At 43.9% G+C, this 18,285-nt stretch overlaps 1 protein-coding gene across 4 annotated transcripts in view; it reads left to right on the plus strand.

Moving 5' to 3' along the window:
- The window catches only part of PFKFB2 (6-phosphofructo-2-kinase/fructose-2,6-biphosphatase 2), a 248,721-nt gene that overhangs the window by 186,609 nt on the left and 43,827 nt on the right, over positions 1-18,285 (plus strand). For all 4 annotated transcript variants that reach the window (XM_063955191.1, XM_063955189.1, XM_063955188.1 and 1 more), the window contains one exon: positions 10,561-10,625. In XM_063955191.1, the coding sequence (XP_063811261.1) occupies positions 10,561-10,625 (65 nt within the window). The remainder of the gene's footprint in view (positions 1-10,560; positions 10,626-18,285) is intronic.

Below are 18,285 nucleotides of genomic sequence, written 5' to 3' on the forward strand. Positions count from 1 at the left end.
CCTAAAGCTTTACTTTTTGTGCCCTGTCTCCTGCGGAGCCGCTATTCCCCATGGTCCTTTCAGGAACCCCAGCATCCACTACGGACTCCGAGAAATAGAATTATCGGTAAGTAAATTCTTATTTTTTGGGGGGGATTATTAAACTACACTCCGAAATGAATTCTAACTATTTAGGGTCTGAGGAATTACATTGTTTGAATAAAGATAAACGTCTGTCTGTATGCTTGTTAGAAGTGCCATAATGATCTTTGATCACTAAATGTCAGAGGGAAATTTATAATGTTTTATTTACTATAACTATGTGACACCTATATGTAGTAGGAATAATAATTATTTGTATGTATATAACCTGAGAATGAGGCCTGGGTGTTAAGGTATTGAAGTATTAAATAATAATGAAAATGAAGATTGGATCGCGGGCGAAACTGCGCATGCGCGAATCCGAAATATTGGTATTTAAAGTTGGAAGAAAGGAGGAGTAACTATTATTCACTGAGGAAGCCGCCGAAGCCGGAGGGTAGGCGGAGAAACACGTTTGTGGACTCACTGTGGTAGCACCACATCATCATCTGCTGCGGCTGTGACGGAGTGCTCGTACCGGCGCTGGCTGTGCTGAGGAGAGCCGGGATTAATTGCAGTTTCATCACGCTGTGCGGCCGCGGCTGTTTGAAGTGGTTGTCGGGCGTTCGAGGCTCTACACTAAAGAGTGAGATTAAGCTCACAGTATTATTGCCACTGGCTGGAAGGTTCTTATACCTACAAGCATTGTGAGGAGAGGTATCCATTAGAGTACAGAGTGTACCGCATCCGTGGTGTATTTTGGATCCTCCGATATCTAGACGGAGTTGTATGCATATTGCTTATTTGTATACACAGTTGATTATATACTAAATAGCGATAAAAGCTTAATATAACAACATCAAGTCTGCTATAAAGGTATGGACGGTATTGATTATAACACAGGCTCAATATCTATCTGATTAAGACGCTAACAGCTGATTCCAAACCAATAGCTGCACCACCAATTACATCTAACGATAAAAGCTTATTATAACAACATCAAGTCTGTTATAAGGTATGGACGGTATTGGTTATAACACAGGCTCAATATCTTTCTGATTAAGAAGCTAACAGCTGATTTCAAACTAACAGCTGCACCACCAATTACATCTATAGTGCACTAACAAATAACCTGCTTGAATTGTTGGATAAATTCCTCTACTTCAAATTCTTTCCTGCCTAAATTAGCGTATGCATGTGGACTTCTTTGCTTACTAATAAGGCTTACTGTGCTATATAGAAAACTTAAGGAATTCATACCTTAGAGCCATATTATAGAGATATAAGGCAATTGTTATTCCAGTTGAATAATTCTGAATGAATTGTTTTCTGTTGTAGAGATAATTTTAATATAAATATTTTTTAGATTAAATTGGTACTGGCCGGTATATTAGTGTGATATCTGTATATATGTATAGGTGAAAAACCTTTTTATGTATGTATTCTATATATGAAATATAAAGTAAAGGTTATATATTTTTTTCATACAACGTGAGAAGCGCTGTCTCATTGTCTGTTTTAGCTCTGAAAAAGCTTTTTAGAAGACTACAAGGGCTGCAGCACTTTATATGTCAGTGTGACATACTGTGCTGCGGCTCCATCACCTCCCTAGCAGCGACGCATACTCCCGCTGGCTCTGTTCCCGGGTACTTGCGGTGGAGGCGCTCCGGTTCCTAAGCACACCACCACCGACGCTCTCCTGGATCGCGTGGCTGCTACTAAGGGAGGAGGTAAGAGGGTCCCCTAGGTGGGACCCAGCATTAAATCGCGTTCCGGTCGTGGTTTAAGGAGACGAACCGCGACGCTGGCATGGACACTGTGACAGAGCAGGGACCCCACTATATCCACCAGGGCATGGGAGCACAGGTCGGATAGTAAAATATCCACTTCAGTGTGAGGCTCCATAGTACCCGGTGGTGAGGACCAGCATAGGGGAAAAGGTGTTTGACCTGTAGCCCATCCCCCAGCTTCGGGCGCCATCTACTGCTGGTGTTCCCGCCCTGGAGCTGCCTCACACTCTCACTCACTCCCTGACTGAGACGCTGGACGCCATTTTCTAAAATAGAAGCGACTGGTCTCCGGGACTGCAGGGCAAGGTCTCCTTTGTAAACCCGCCTGTACATCAGCGCCGTGGTTTTACAAACACTTAAGTATTCTACATGTCGTTAATAAGACAGCGTTAGTTAAGAACAAGGGTACCTGTGCCAGAGTATATTGTACGAGTATTCTGATATATACATCCGGTCTCAGACCGCGCATCTATATATATATATCTGCATTGCAAACATGACCGTGTGCCTGTATCTGCTATGTGATTTCACTGCGGTGTATTCCAGATATATCTATCACTGTATACTGTACCCTAGGGGACTAGATGCGTCTGGGTCAATATATAGTGCATCACAGTATTTACCTATTATGTGTATTCTACTGTTTACTCGGTCACATAATACCGGATTTATTCGCAGATGTTGTGTACTGGGTACTCAGTCACATGTTAACGTATTTATTTGCAGGTATTGTACTCGGTCTAGCTTCATTGTACTAAACCGCTCTTTGTGGCATTTGTGTATAATGTTTAACATGTAGGGCAGTAAATTTAGGGATGCTCCTTCATCCTGCAGAGCATGCGCAACGGATTTACCCGAGTGGGAAGTTTTGTGTGATGGTCTGTGTGCTATGTCTCTCATACATCTCCCAGTCAGTCCACAGCTCCTGTAATCAATCAGGAGCCAACCTGGGCTGCGTTCTCAAACCTACTGGGTTCTCTAGTTGAACGCTTTATGCTCCCTATGGGACCACCTGTAACATTAGTCACTGATGTCCCCATGGTTACTCCGCTTTGGGCAGGAAAATTTTGCCTCACGGATTGTAGCGTATGACTCAATCTTTGGTCAGGCAAAACCCTTTTCCAGGTCACACTCGTGTCTCTGGGTCATCTGAGCGGGCTGCTTTCTCCTCCCTATCCAATAATCTCTTAAGAGAGGGGGGTCTTGCTGTCCTGTCGATCCCTATATTAGGTGTTCCTGACAAGGATTTTCCATTAAATGATACCACTGCCCTTGTGGTTACTGGGAAGCAAATCCTACAAATCACTGATAAGAGGATTCCCCTGCTGTGGTTAAGCAAACTGATATGTTCACACGTCAGAGGGTAATTAAAACTCTGTTACCACAATCTGACCAGTAAGTGTACATCAGACAAGACCCCTGGTCTAATCCAGGGAAGACATTCCCCCTGTCTACAACGGGCATTACCTCGATTTATCCTCCTCCTGCAGAGTGATATAACAGGTAGGTAATCACTGCTAGTGACCTTATGTGTCACCCATCGGGTGTCGTCTACTCTGCCTCTCACCGCTGTCCCCTCACTGGTGGAACCAACAGGTAAGCGTGTGGAGGGATGCCTGAAGTCTATTACTCTCTTACGGGTGTTGTACATAGACCATGATTGCATGCTTTTGGGGCTGCAAAATAGATTGATGACTGGATCAGGCATTGTAGGAAGAGCTGGCTGCCCGAGGATATATCTGACCATGCCAGACATTCCCTGTCTCACAATATCACTGCCACCTTTTTCTACACCAGGAGGCATCCCCTGAGGCGAGTGTGTTGGCTGCCAAGGCGTCGAATACGTCTGTCCTGGCTCGCCATGTTCTGTGGTTGAGGTCATGGATGGTGGACCTGGACTCCAAAAGTCCTTGGAGGTATTCCCTTTTTACTAGGGACATCTTATTTAGGGAAGACCGAATTAAAAATTTGGTCTGAATCGGCGGCTACTATGACTGCCTTTCTCCCAAATGCTACTCCTTCTGCACAGAAGGCAAGAGGTACCACCTTTTCCTGCTTTCGGCCTTAAGGGAAAGCGAAGGTCAGGCATACCCGAGATTGTCTCATGCTCCCAACAAGCACTAAGCCCAAGGCCTAATGTTTCTGGGCTGCTCGTCAGCCTGCTTCTCACGGCCAGTTCTGCACATCGGTTATGCCTTTAGATCCGTTAAAGGCGCAAGCTCTACTGATGGTTGTGCATTCCCCTCTGGATACAGGAGTGGTAGTCCTGGTACCTCTGTCCCAGAGAGGCAGAGGATACTACTCAACCCTGATTCTAGTCCCAAAATGTGATGGGTCTTTCCGGCTTATTCTCAACCTCAAATCACTGAACAAGTTTGTGAGAATGTCCAAGTTCCGTATGGAAACACTGCGCTCAATTGTACTGGCCATGGACCCGGACACTATATGGTATCCCTGGTTATACAAGATCCTTACCTGCATATGCCTATTGCCGTATCGCATCAGCAATGTGTGCGGTTTGCTATTGGCAACCTTCACTATCAATTCCAGGCTCTGCTGTTTGGACTGGCCATGGCCCCTTGGATCTTCACCAAGGTTATGGCTGTGATGATGGCTCATTTCCGTCGCCAGGGAGTCAGGATCCTGCCATATTTGGACGATTTGCTGATTCTGGCAAACTCCCACAATGTCCTCCTCAGTCATCTACAACTGACGGTAAACTTCCTACAAGTACACGGGTGGCTCATCAACTGGAAGAAGTCCTCGCTGGTCCCTGCTTGGAGCATGGAGCACCTGGGGGCACTACAGGACATACACAGTCAACGGCTATTTCTGTCTCCAGCAAAGGTCCTGAAACTTTAGGACAGGATCAGATACTTCCTCTCTCGCCCAAGAGTGTTGGTACATTCGGCGATGCAAGTACTAGGCCTCATGGTGTCGGCTTTCAACACTTTAGGGTACGCTCAATTCCATTCCCGCCCTCTACAGAGGTTAATCCTTTCCAAGTGGGATGGCCTGCCTCATCGGATCAGATCTCACATGATCTCCTTGACTCCGGAGGTTCGCCTGTCGCTACAGGACCAGTAGTTGAGCAGGGGCCGTCCCTTCTGGATCCCCAACTGGGTCCTACAGACTACGGCGCCAGTCTGAGGGGTTGGGGCGCAGTGTTGGTGCAACACTCTCTTTCCAGGGTCGGTGAACATAGGAGGAATCGCTCCTCCTGATGAACATTCTGGAATTGCGGGAAGTGTTCAATGCTTTGTCTCTCGCCATGCCTCTGATACAGAACAGGCCTGTTCGAGTATGGTCAGACAACGCCATCATGGTTGCATACATAATCAATCAAGGCGGCACTCGAAGCTGCATGGCAATGATTAGTGTCAAAAATCCTTCGTTGGGTGGAACGCCTTCTGCCAACAATGTCGGCAGTGTTCATTCCGGGAGTACTCAACTTGGGAAGGGGATTTCCTCAGTAATCTGGACGTGCACGCCGGAGAGTGGAGTCTTCATCAGTAGGTCTTTCAACTCCTAGTGAACAAGTGGGACCTACCAGATGTAGACCTGATGGCATCTCCACACAATCACAAAGTTCCGTTCTTCGGATCAAGAACCAGGGATCCTTGCGCAGCGTTCATGGATGCTATGGCCATTGCATGGAACTTTTGGCTGTCCTACGTGTTCCCTCCAGTGTCACTCCTGCCCAGGGTACTACGGAAGTTCGAACTAGAAGGAGGAATACTACTTCTAGTCGCTCCAGCATTGCCCAGACGGCATTGGTTCTCAGACCTGCAGGGTCTATCGATAGCGCGTCCTTCTCTACTTCCTCAGTGCCCAGACCTCCTTGTTCTGGGCACTTGTGCCTATCCAGACCTGGCCAGACTGGCTTTGACGGCGTGGCTCTTGAAGGTTTACTCCTGAGGGCCAAAGGATTCTCCGAGGTGGTCATCAAACTATGCTGAAGGTCCGCAAACCGGCATTTGCGCGGCTTTATTATAGGGTCTAGAATTCTTACTTCACCTGGTGTGCTGCTAAGAATTACGATGCTTACAAATTCAGTACTTCCAGACTTCTGGCTTTTTCGCAACAAGGCCTGGACTTAGGCTTTCGTATGGCCTATCTCAAGGTTCATATCTCTGCCTTGTCTGTTTGGTTTCAGAAAAAAATTGCGTCTGTGCCTGACATTCATACTTTCACTCAGGGTGTTTTACGAATTCAGCCTCCCTATGTTCATCCTGTGGCTCCATTGGATCGGTCTGAATGCCCTGCAGGAGTCTCCATTTGAACCTCTTGAGTCAGTGGACCTTAAATGGCTCACGGTCAAAGTCCTGTTCCTAGTGGCTATTGCCTCTGCTGGGAGGGTGTCAGACCTGGGCGTTTTGTCCTGTCGTCCACCTTATCTGATATTTCATTGTGACGGGGAAGTGCTTTGAACTAACCCTGGTTATTTGCCTAAGGTGGTGGTATCTTTTTCACCTTAACAAAGAGATGGTTGTTCCGGCCTTCATCTCTTCTGGTTTGTCCTCCAAAGAGTGGTCTTTGAATGTAGTACAGGCTCTCCGCATATATGTGGAAAGGCTGCCTCTATCAGGAGGTCAGATTCCCATTTTGTACTTTTTTGGTTTTCACATCCGTACCTGGCCTGCGACTTCGCAAACCTTGGCCAGATGGATTAGAATGGTATTGCACAAACTTATGCACAGGCTGGACCTTCAGCTCCTGCTGCTATTAAAGCCAATTCTACTCTGTCTGTTGGACCCTCTTGGGCGGCCCGCTGTGGCGCGTCCGCAGAACATTTGTGCAAGGCGGCTACGTGGTCCTCAGTGAACACGTTCATTGGGTTCTATGCCTTTGATACTTCCGCCTCCCAGGATGCTTCCTTTGGACGCCGGGTTCTCATACCCGCTAAGGCGCGTCCCCTCCCTTGAGGAACTGCTTTGGGACACCCCTGATGTATTTCCTGTGGAACACAGAGTACCCCGCTGTAGAAAATGAGATTTATGGTAGACTTACCATGGTTAAATCTTTCTGCGAGGTACACTGGGTTCCACAGGGCGCCCGCCCTGACGCACTTTGGATTTGTATGGCGTTAGCCACTAGTCCCTTCTCCTGTCATGAGAACATGGTTCTATGTGACTAACATCTGCCTTCTCTTTTACCTGCTTCTGCATTGGACTGGTTACCAAAACTGAGCTCACAGTGCCTGGAAGCGCGGTTATAGAGGAGGCCCCGAAATGCATTCTGGGACAGTCTAAAGCTTTAGCCCGTTGGTGCCTCTGGATCAAGATCCATCTCTTCACCCCGATGTATTCCCTGTGGAACCCAGTGTACCTCGCAGAAAGAGATTTAACCATGGGAAGGCTACCATAAATCTCCTTATTCTGCTGCTAGTGTGCTCCTGTCACATTCATTGTCATTTGCTTCACTTTTTCTGCACCTTTAGGACGCACAAGCAGCTTATGCTGTTTTAAAGTTATACGTGATATGCCTATATTTGTGTGCGACCGCGGCTGTATCTGCATAAGTAATGTGTGGCATTGACCATTTTGTATGCGGATACAGCCGCTGACGCACACAGAGTATAGGCATGCCGCATATTCTTTTAATCAGTAGAGTCTGCTTGTGCGTCTTATATGCATAGATGGCAGACACTAACAGAGTTAAACGGAACCTGTCAGCTCACTCACACCAGGCATACCCTGCTGCATGGCGTATTGAGGCAAGATGTATGATGACACATCTGTACTTCAATTGTCAAGGTGAACAACGAGTCACCTAGCCATGAAGGAGACTGTACGCATCTTTCAGTGACCAGAAAGTCATGTTCTGGCCATAGCAGCTGTATTCATTCCTGGGGCTAAAACTGGAAAACAGCCACCAGGATCTTCACCCTGGCAAGTGTGCTCTTCATGGGGAAATTTTCCAGTCTCTAGAAATGCAATAGGGTCTGCCGGATGTACAGGGTGTGGCAATTAAATAAGTAGACTGATGCTATAATTTACATTTAATTATATTTAGTCAATTTTAACTCCGTTCTCCCATTCTCCATGTTGTAGCTCATTATCTGTCTGCTTTCTCAACGGTACACATTGAGTATCCCAGCAGTCAAAATACCAATGCCAGAACACAGACGCCGGGATCACCAATGACTGGATACCAGCAGCTGGGATCACGAAGCTAAATATAGATGGGAGGGTTAGGATTGGGCTGCATGGGGAGAGGGGGGTAGACTGCGGGGGGTTAATTTTTAAATGAACACATTGCTCTACTTTTGAACTATGTATTTTACGATGCACGAGAAAAACACAACTTCGGACACAGTGTGACAGCAAGCTATCTGTTCAACAGTCGTGAAACCTGCAAAATCATTTTAGGGTAGTCCAAGTTCAGTGTTCCTTCACTCCCCTTTAATTCATACAGTATGGCTTATTTTGTAATAGCCACACCTCGTATATCTTATGGTGTCCTGCTTAAGCACAAGGCCCCTTTATACTGCTCCAGAATAGTGATTTTGCGGCGAATGCACTAACTCTGCCATAGTCCTTTCATCAGATTTACCAGTTTCCTCTTCTGCCTCAGGTCCTTTAAAGCATCACACACCATGCATATTGACCACTTCCAGCATGGTTATCAGATCTTCTCTTGAAAAACTACCTGTAGCCTTTCACACTTTGTCCAGACCTTTCGCAACTAGGACCATTTGTCTACCCTGCCTTACCTTGACTGCGATTATTGGCATGGCTGTTTTGAGACATCAGTCCTAAGGAAATGGCGTATTTCAGTTGCATTTTTCCAACTATTCAAAAGACTTACAAGCCGTTTCCAGTAGAACATTACCATAGCATCTGGCACAATTATGTTGTCTGGTGTGAAAGGCTTGGGTTTCATCCCTTGTTGTTTAAACTCAAACTTTCTGCTGTTTCTACAGGCAGGTCTGAATGTGAATCTGTACTTGGGATCCTTGAAGGTGCATGTTATGGCAGTTTTTTTTTTCCCCCAGAGATACTTGGCCTTACTTCCTGCGATCCAGATGTGCAAGCAGGGAGGTCCTTCATCTGTAGCCTCCGTTTCTTCCTGTTAATGCTCCATTAGACATTAAGCTTGCCTTACAATTTTTACAATTGGATTGGTTTGAACCTAATGGCTCGGCAGATTTAAAATACCTTGCTTGTAAGACTCTTCCTCCTATCAATTTCTTTTGCCAGAGTCTTGTCTTGCTCTCCGTACCTGGTTTTTCATGATGACCGAACAGAGCTTCAGAAAAAAACGCTTTTGGTTGTCTCCATATTTCAGCCTGTTGTGGTTCCAGTCCTTCCTGACAAATTCTTTAGTACAGAGGTTCTCAAACTCGGTCCTCGGGAGCCCACACAGTGCATGTTTTGCAGGTAACCCAGCAGGTGCACAGGTGTATTAATTACTCACTGACACATTTTAAAAGGTCCACAGGTGGAGCTAATTATTTCACTTGCGATTCTGTGAGGAGACCTGCAAAACATGCACTGTGTGGGCCCCCGAGGACCGAGTTTGAGAACCTCTGCTTTAGTACATGCTTTAGATGTTTTACTGGCTCTTCAAATGTACGTTTCCTGTATTTTAGCTTTACCTATGACTGATGATTTTTTTTTTTATCATTTATGATTCCCATAAGAAGATATATCCAGCTTATAGGCAAACAGTATCTCTGTGGATTTGAGAAGTCCTCCATCAGGCTTACTTTTTCCAAAGTCAACAAGTGCCTCTCAGAGTTTTGGATCATTTAATCATTGGGCAGCTTTGGCCCGCGTGTCATGGCGCTTCTGTGGCTCAGATATGTCAGCTGACACCTGGGTTTCCGTGCATACCTTTGTCAGTTTCGGTCATTTTTACACTTTTTATATCCCAGGAGGCTAGTTTCTGGAGCAGGTTGCTACATGTTTCCATAGCACACTCCTTCCCATGAGGAATGCTTTGGAAAGTCCCCGGTGTTACTCCAGTGTCCCTCAGTGGGTGAAGGAGAAAACAGGTTTTATTTACTTACCAGTAAAATCCATTTCTCCTATTCCACGGGGGACACTGGACACCCTCTTTGCGTGTCTGTGTTCAGTGTATATAGGGGGTAATTCCAAGTTGATCGCAGCAGGAACTTTGTTAGCAGTTGGGCAAAACCATGTGCACTGCAGGGGAGGCAGATATAACATTTGCAGAGAGAGTTAGATTTGAGTGGGTTATTTTGTTTCTGTGCAGGGTAAATACTGGCTGCTTTATTTTTACACTGCAAATTAGATTGCAGATTGAACACACCACACCCAAATCTATCTCTCTCTGCACATGTTATATCTGCCTCCCCTGCAGTGCACATGGTTTTGCCCAACTGCTAACAAAGTTCCTGCTGCGATCAACTCAGAATTACCCCCATAGTTCTGTTTGGTTTTGGCTATTGTTGTTGCAGTGTATTAGTCATTTAACTGAGGAATTCTTTCTCCTTCTGTTCTTCCTTTTCTTAAGTCTGTACTTGGCTTGGTTAAATGTAACTGAAGTCAGGTGGGGTATAGAAGGGGAGGAGCCAAGCCCAAATTGCTTATTATTTAAAGTGCCTGGCTCCACCCACCACCATCTATACGCAGGGTTACCCCAATGTCCCTTATGGAATGGGAGAAATGGATTTTACTGGTAAGTAAAGAAGTCCTGTTTTTAACATCAATATGATATTGTGTTTTGTTTTGTTTTTTTTAAGGCTGTAAAGTTGAAATGATCAAGCTAAGTGTTGATGCTGTGGATACGCACAGAGAAAAGCCAGCTGTAAGTTCTAATCTTTGAAACTTTTTCTTCTGGGCACAATTACAGATCAGTAAAGCTATTCAAGATCTATCAACAGCACAGAGTTTTAGGGATATTAAGTGTTTCGACTTTCACTCATCTAGCAATATGTTTGGTAACACGTGAACCTGTGAAACATGTATGCAGCATACAAATATAAATTGCGTATACTCTGAATATGAGTGTGTAGATATACATATACAACAAAACTACCGTATTTGCCGGCGTATAAGACGACTGGGCGTATAAGACGACCCCCAACATTTCCACTCAAAATATAGAGTTTGTTATATACTCGCCGTATAAGACTACCCCCTCTTCCGCACACCTTCCACACACCAAATAAAACGTAAAAGAACAAAGAAGTTTAAAACTTGCATCATATTTCTTTCTTTTTGCTGGTGCCATGATAGGGTTGATAGGCGTTTGACGGCTGGACTTTTTCTATGCTGTATTGTATTGTACTGTACAACGGTGCAGTACTGTGGTTGGCTGTATACAAAGCCTGATTGGATTGGTCCCTGCTCCCTGTCTGCCCTCCCTGTCACTAGCAGCAGTCTATTGATACCAAGTGACATTACTATATTATGACCGCAAGGGGCGGGCCGGAGCGACGCTGCTTCCCGAGCAGAACGGGCCAGTCACGCTGAAAAGGCTGGCACCCCTGTATCGCTGTAGCCACGCTGATGACCCGCCGCGGCCGCAGTGCATCGGGAGGCACTGCGGCGTATACAACGTATAATACGACCCCCGGCGTATAAGACGACCCCCGGCGTATAAGACGACCCCCCCACTTGGTGGAATGTTTTGCAGGGCCAAAAAGTCGTCTTATACGCCAGCAAATACGGTATTTCTCTGACGTCCTAGTGGATGCTGGGAACTCCGTAAGGACCATGGGGAATAGACGGCTCCGCAGGAGACTGGGCACATCTAAAGAAAGATTTAGGACTATCTGGTGTGCACTGGCTCCTCCCCCTATGACCCTCCTCCAAGCCTCAGTTAGATTTCTGTGCCCGGCTGAGCTGGATGCACACTAGGGGCTCTCCTGAGCTCCTAGAAGAAAGTATAGTTTAGGTTTTTTATTTTCAGTGAGACCTGCTGGCAACAGGCTCACTGCAACGAGGGACTAAGGGGAGAAGAAGCGAACCTACCTAAGTGGTGGTAGCTTGGGCTTCTTAGGCTACTGGACACCATTAGCTCCAGAGGGATCGAACACAGGACCCGACCTCGTCGTCCGTTCCCGGAGCCGCGCCGCCGTCCCCCTTACAGAGCCAGAAACAAGACCGTAAAATCGGCGGCTGAAGACTTCTGTCTTCTCCAAGGTAGCGCACAGCACTGCGGCTGTGCGCCATTGCTCCTCATGCACACCACACACTGCGGTCACTGATGGGTGCAGGGCGCTGGGGGGGGCGCCCTGAGCAGCAATAATAACACCTTGGCTGGCAAAACTAACACCATATACAGCCCCAGAGGCTATATAGGTGTATATTAACCCCTGCCAGAAACGATAAAATAGCGGGAGAAAGCCCGCCGAAAAAGGGGCGGAGCCAACTCCCTCAGCACACTGGCGCCATTATTCCCTCACAGCTTCGCTGGAAGGAAGCTCCCTGGCTCTCCCCTGCAGTCCTGCACTACAGTAAAAAAGAGAGGGGGGGCACAATTTAGGCACAGTATATATATATTATAGGCAGCTATAGGGGAAAACACTCTGTATAGTGATATCCCTGTGTTATATAGCGCCCTGGTGTGTGCTGGCATACTCTCCCTCTGTCTCCCCAAAGGGCTTTGTGGGGTCCTGTCCTCTGTAAGAGCATTCCCTGTGTGTCTGCTGTGTGTCGGTACTGCTGTGTCGACATGTATGATGAGGATAATGATGTGGAGGCGGAGCAAATGCCTGTGAATGTGATGTCACCCCCTGCGGGGTCGACACCAGTGTGGATGGACTTATGGAAGGAATTACGTGACAGTTTCAGCTCCTTACATAAAAGGTTTGACGACATAGGACAGCCGGCTACTCAGCTTGTGCCTGTCCAAGCGTCTCAAATGTCATCAGGGGCTATAAAACGCCCGCTACCTCAGATGACAGATACAGATGTCGACACGGATGCCGACTCCAGTGTCGACGATGATGAGACGAGTGTACCCTCCAATAGATCCACCCGTTATATGATTGAGGCTATGAAAAATGTATTACACATTTCTGATGATACCCCAGGTACCACAAAAAAGGGTATTATGTTTGGTGAGAAAAAACTGCCAGTAGTTTTTCCTGCATCTGACGAATTAAATGAGGTGTGTGAGGAAGCGTGGACTTCCCCAAATAAGAAATTGATCATTTCTAAACGGTTAATGGCTGCGTACCCTTTCCCGCCAGAGGATAGGTCACGCTGGGAAACACCCCCTAGGGTAGATAATGATAGAAAGCTGGAAAGTACCCTAAAAGCTATATACACACACACTGGCATTATATTGAGACCCGCTATTGCATCAGCTTGGATGTGCAGTGCTGCTGCTGCGTGGTCAGACTCCCTGTCGGAAAACATTGATACCATGGATAGGGACAATATTTTGCTAACGATTGACCATATAAAAGACGCGGTCTTATACATGCGTGAAAAAAAGAAGAAGAGAGAGCGCAAGCAGACTACATGTACATTTGAACAAATTTATTCATAAAATAAGTTAAATCACAATCGGTTAAAAAGTGACATTAGTTAGAACTAATAATATATTCAATTCAACAAAGAATCCACACTCGGCATATGATATATAATAGTCCCACAGTACTAGTGCACTAGTAAATGATGCAATATTCGGTATACGTTCTTTGTTAGAACCAATGATCCATCAGTCTGGTGTGATTTAATGGTGGCTGATAATTTGATATGCAAATTTTTAAAAAAATATATAGCACTTTAGAAACAGTTCCAAAATGAATGTTTTCCTTTATTCTATATAGTAGTGATATTCTTGCTATTGGATAAACCGGTTTGGTAAAGGTATCATACTGGAATTAGGTGAAGTAAAGTGCATGAGCTCCGTCTGTCACTCTCTCACTGTGACTAGTATCCGGAGCTGAATTGCTTACCGCTTCCACAGATGTCCCAGCGGTACTGACCATGAACCGGGCGCCGCTCTTTCTAGCGGCTCGACCTCCCGTTCTCCTGCCGGACCAGTATGGCAGGATATCTCTTTCACTGCCGCCTCCAAAACGGATCGCTGGTGCTCCAGATGATTTGAGCACTGTAGAATGAATCAAATGAAAGCCACGGTCCCCGTATAGCAAGCGGGACCAATGCAGGTGGCTACGGAGCTGGTCAATCAATTCTGGCAGAGATTGAGGGTATAGAATAAATAAACTCGTAGGACTGACGAGTGCCTGGATCCTTTGAGCCCTGACGCGTTTCTCGACCGACAACACTGGTCGTTTCCTCAGAGGGTTGAAGTAATTGTGCTCTCCTAGGTCTCCATATTTAAAGGGAAACCAATTAAATCATTAGTATAAGCACCTGTAGAGCTCCTGTCACATTCATTCTCAGGAGTATGTGTGTATGAAATCACCAGAAATCTACCTAATAATACATCAATTAAGAAACATAAAACAAATATATAAAAATAAATAAATAGAAAAACATTTGTTCTCTGCAAATCTATTACTTGGTTGTCTGTCATTCTTAATTTTTGATTTTAAACTTTTAACAACTCCATCAATTATACTTTGTGGCTACATCAGATGTAGCTTAAAGTAAATTAATTAATTAGCTTCATATCCATATGTGTTCACAGCGAAGAAAGAGACAGTAGAATAGTTAATACATGAATGTGTGGACCATACATACATACATATAATATATATATATATATATATAGACACACATACGTATGTATTTTATAGCGCACCACATGTGCACCTACAAAGGTTAAACTCCAAATTAGTATATAAAGTCAAATCAGGGGACAACATATAAATCTGTATCTTATTCACTGAAATCCTATTCAAATAATACTCCAAAGCAGGGACACAAGAAGAAATTCAATCTCCTCAAACAAATTAATACATACAATAATATAATAATAATATAATAATAAATAAAATAAAATAAACAGAAGTATAGATCTTAAACTGAGATCTTCATAGTACTTAACAAAATATATTAGTGAATTAATAAATTAACATAATATAATAAATAATATACACTAGTATATTATATTGAAATAATATTAAAATATTGCAATAATAAGTGGTTGGTACTGATTGGGCTGATGAGCATGTACCCCACAGGGGCAGAGAGATATATTTAAACTCAATCTGCCCTGAGGGGCAGACGCCCCACAGCCCACTCAGACCAACAGACACCATTGAAAAAACAATAAATTGACAAAACCTAACTAATATCAGGATTTCCCAGTACTTTTAATGACTAAAACCTTTGATAACAGCTAGACAGTATTGAGCTCCACAGTGTCATTAAGACCATGTGGGCTCAGGGTATGTAACTGAAATATCCAGAAGGCTTCGCGCATGCAGAGTCTTCTGTACCTATCTCCTCCTCTCACTGTGGCTCCGATGTGTTCGACCGCTCTAATGGTCAAACCACTTAGGTTACCTTTCTGACATCCAGAGACATGACTTGACAGGCTATGGGTCTTAATGTTCTTTGTAATATTCCTCTTATGTTCCATGAACCTTTCATGCAGGGGACGGATTGTGCGGCCTACATATTGTATGCCGCACCTACATTGGATAACATATATCACATAATTAGTCCTGCAATTCATAAAACCCCTGATCTCGAATTCATCTGATCTACTATGGGACTTGATCTTAGTACATTTATTATCTGCAAAGAGGCAGGTTACACATCTATCCTTACCACACTTAAAAAACCCATTCGGTTTCGGAGGAAGTCTCAAGGTACTTCCTGTAACTTCTTTCGGTCCTCTTTTGAATAGACTAGGTGCTAATTTCTGCTTTAAAGAATTAGCTTTTCTGAATATAACCAAATTCCTTCCAGTTAATGTTGTTTCTAGCAATTTGTCTGATTTCAGAATGGCAGAATTTTTTGTAATTATCTTTTTAATATCCCTTGCAGCTGTATTATATTGTGTAATAAAGGACAGTGACTTGTCACTCCCTCCTTGTCTATATTTACTGACTGTTGAATGAATCAGTGTGGCTCTTGATTTCAGTTTAGTCTCTGTAAGGGCCATATCTAAAATATGTTTAGGATATCCCTGTTTCATAAATGCAGTATACATAACTTCTGCTTGTTTGTTAAAGGCCTCTTCTATAGAGCAGTTTCTACGTAACCGCTGAAACTGTCCTTTGGGTATGTTTAATCTCCATGGTTTATAGTGACTACTTGCAAAGTGTAAAAAATTGTTACAATCCACATCTTTAATATATGTGGAGGTGAGAATAGCATTATCTTGAATTGTAACCGTGATATCAAGATAATTAATAGATACTTTGCTCGAAGTGTTGGTGAATTTCAAACCTATTGTGTTTGAGTTTAAACAGCCAGTAAGATGTGAAAAGGGTGAAACATCCTCATCCCAAATAAAAAACAAATCATCTATGTATCTTCCATAGAGGACCAGGCCCGCACCGAGATCACCACCCCAGATGTTAGACTCCTCAAACCAACCTAAAAAAAGGTTGGCAAAACTCGGTGCGAACCTGGTCCCCATGGCAGTGCCCTTGACCTGTAAATAGAACTGTGAATCAAAAGAAAAATAGTTGTGCTCCAAAATAAACCTTATGGCTGATAAAATAAAAGTGCGAAAAGAAATATCCACCTCAGTGTCGTGGTATAGATAATGATTAACTGCAAGAAGACCCAAATCATGTGTTATATTGGTATAAAGGGATTCTACATCATATGTTAGTAATATATATGAATCCTTCCAACATATACCATCTAATTTTTGGAGGAAATGTGTAGTGTCCCTGATAAAGGAAGGAAGAGCCTGAACATATTTCTGTAGATGTGCATCTACAAAAGCCGATAGATTAGATGTCAGGGATCCCACCCCTGAAATAATTGGACGCCCCGGAGGAGAAATTATTGACTTATGTACCTTTGGCATGTGGTAATAGATGGAAATAATGGGGTATTTAACCATCAAAAAGAGAAATGTTTCCTTATTGATGTTTCCCTCGTCTAATGCCATCTCCAATAAGGGCCTAAGTTCATCCTGATAGATACCTGTGGGATCTCTTGAGATTTTTCTATAAAAGGTATTGTCATTGAGCTGTCTATAAGCCTCAGAGAGGTAATCCTCAAGATTCTGGATAACTAAACCTCCGCCTTTATCGGCTTGTTTTATAATGATCTCTTTATCATTAATGAGTCTTTTGAGGGCCATTCTCTCAGATCTTGACAGATTATCTCTCAGGGCTAAAGTATCCTGTCTGGTGCATAACTCTCTGAACTCCCTCATAGTTGTAGTGTAGAAGCCTTCAATAAAAGGACCTCTATACTGAAGAGGGTAAAATTCAGATGGTATTTTGAATTTCTTTGAATCTATTCCATTAATGTCATATACCTTTCTTGGTCTAGTGGCCTCTTTGGTGTTATCTATCTCCTCATTTTCACCTAAAAGTGATTCTAAAATCCCAAGACAAGCATCATCTTGTCTGTCTAAGCAGATTGGTGACCCATTGATATTCTGTTTGTGTAGTGATTTTTTTATAAAATATCTCTTTCTAGTCAGAGTACGTACAAATCTGTTTAGATCAACAAAAAGCATAAAGAGGTTCGGTTTTTCTTCTGGGGCAAATTTTAAGCCCTTATTTAATAAAGAGATTTCAGCTGGTGTCAAGATTTTTTTAGAAAGATTAAATATACTTTTGGTACTTAGAACCTTCTTACGTTTTTTGTAGGTATTCTTGATTCCTCCCCTGCAGCCTCTAGCTCTTCCTCTCTTCTTCTTTTTGGAGTAAGCATCACTCTTTGGTTTTCCCACGAGTTGTTCTGTGGGTCCCCCGGTGAGTGATGGCGTCTCTCCAAAAAATTCACCTTTGATGACTTAATGGGACGATCTTCTCTTACACCTGTGTTACTCGGAGGAGTCGAATCCTTGGTCCTTAGAACCTCATATCTATTTCTGTAGTTCTCATCCCTCCATGTATCTCTACTGTCAGGTCTCTGTCTTTGAAATCGCTGTCTCTGAGGCTTATTAGGATAATTCCTATTACCTGAATAAAATTGTTTCTGTACCTCCCTAGAATCTCTATATGAATTGAACCTACTTCTATTCCTATCATTGTGTCTCCCTTGGAATCTAGGGGAAGATATACTCGACCGCCTCTTTTCTGATGGAGTGCGATCTCTCTTATTGTATGTTCGTACTTGATCCCTATTGTAATCCTCTCTATCTCGATTCAATTTTTTATGTTTCAAAGAGATAAGAGTTTTCTCAAAATCCTGAACCTTCTTATTCACCCTCTGGTCCTTTCCCTCAAAATCTGGATGATTTGAGTGGATCAGTAGGGCTTCTTGTATTTTCTCTATATTAACCTGGATAATTTGCATTTTGTGTTCTCTATGTTTAATAAGAAGCTTCATCAGATTCCGTGAACAACTGTCCAGAGTTTCATTCCATTCAGTTAAAAACTCAGGATCATCTTGAAACGAAC

Source organism: Pseudophryne corroboree, chromosome 2 (genome assembly GCF_028390025.1).
Source record: "Pseudophryne corroboree isolate aPseCor3 chromosome 2, aPseCor3.hap2, whole genome shotgun sequence".
Taxonomy (NCBI): Eukaryota; Metazoa; Chordata; class Amphibia; order Anura; family Myobatrachidae; genus Pseudophryne; species Pseudophryne corroboree.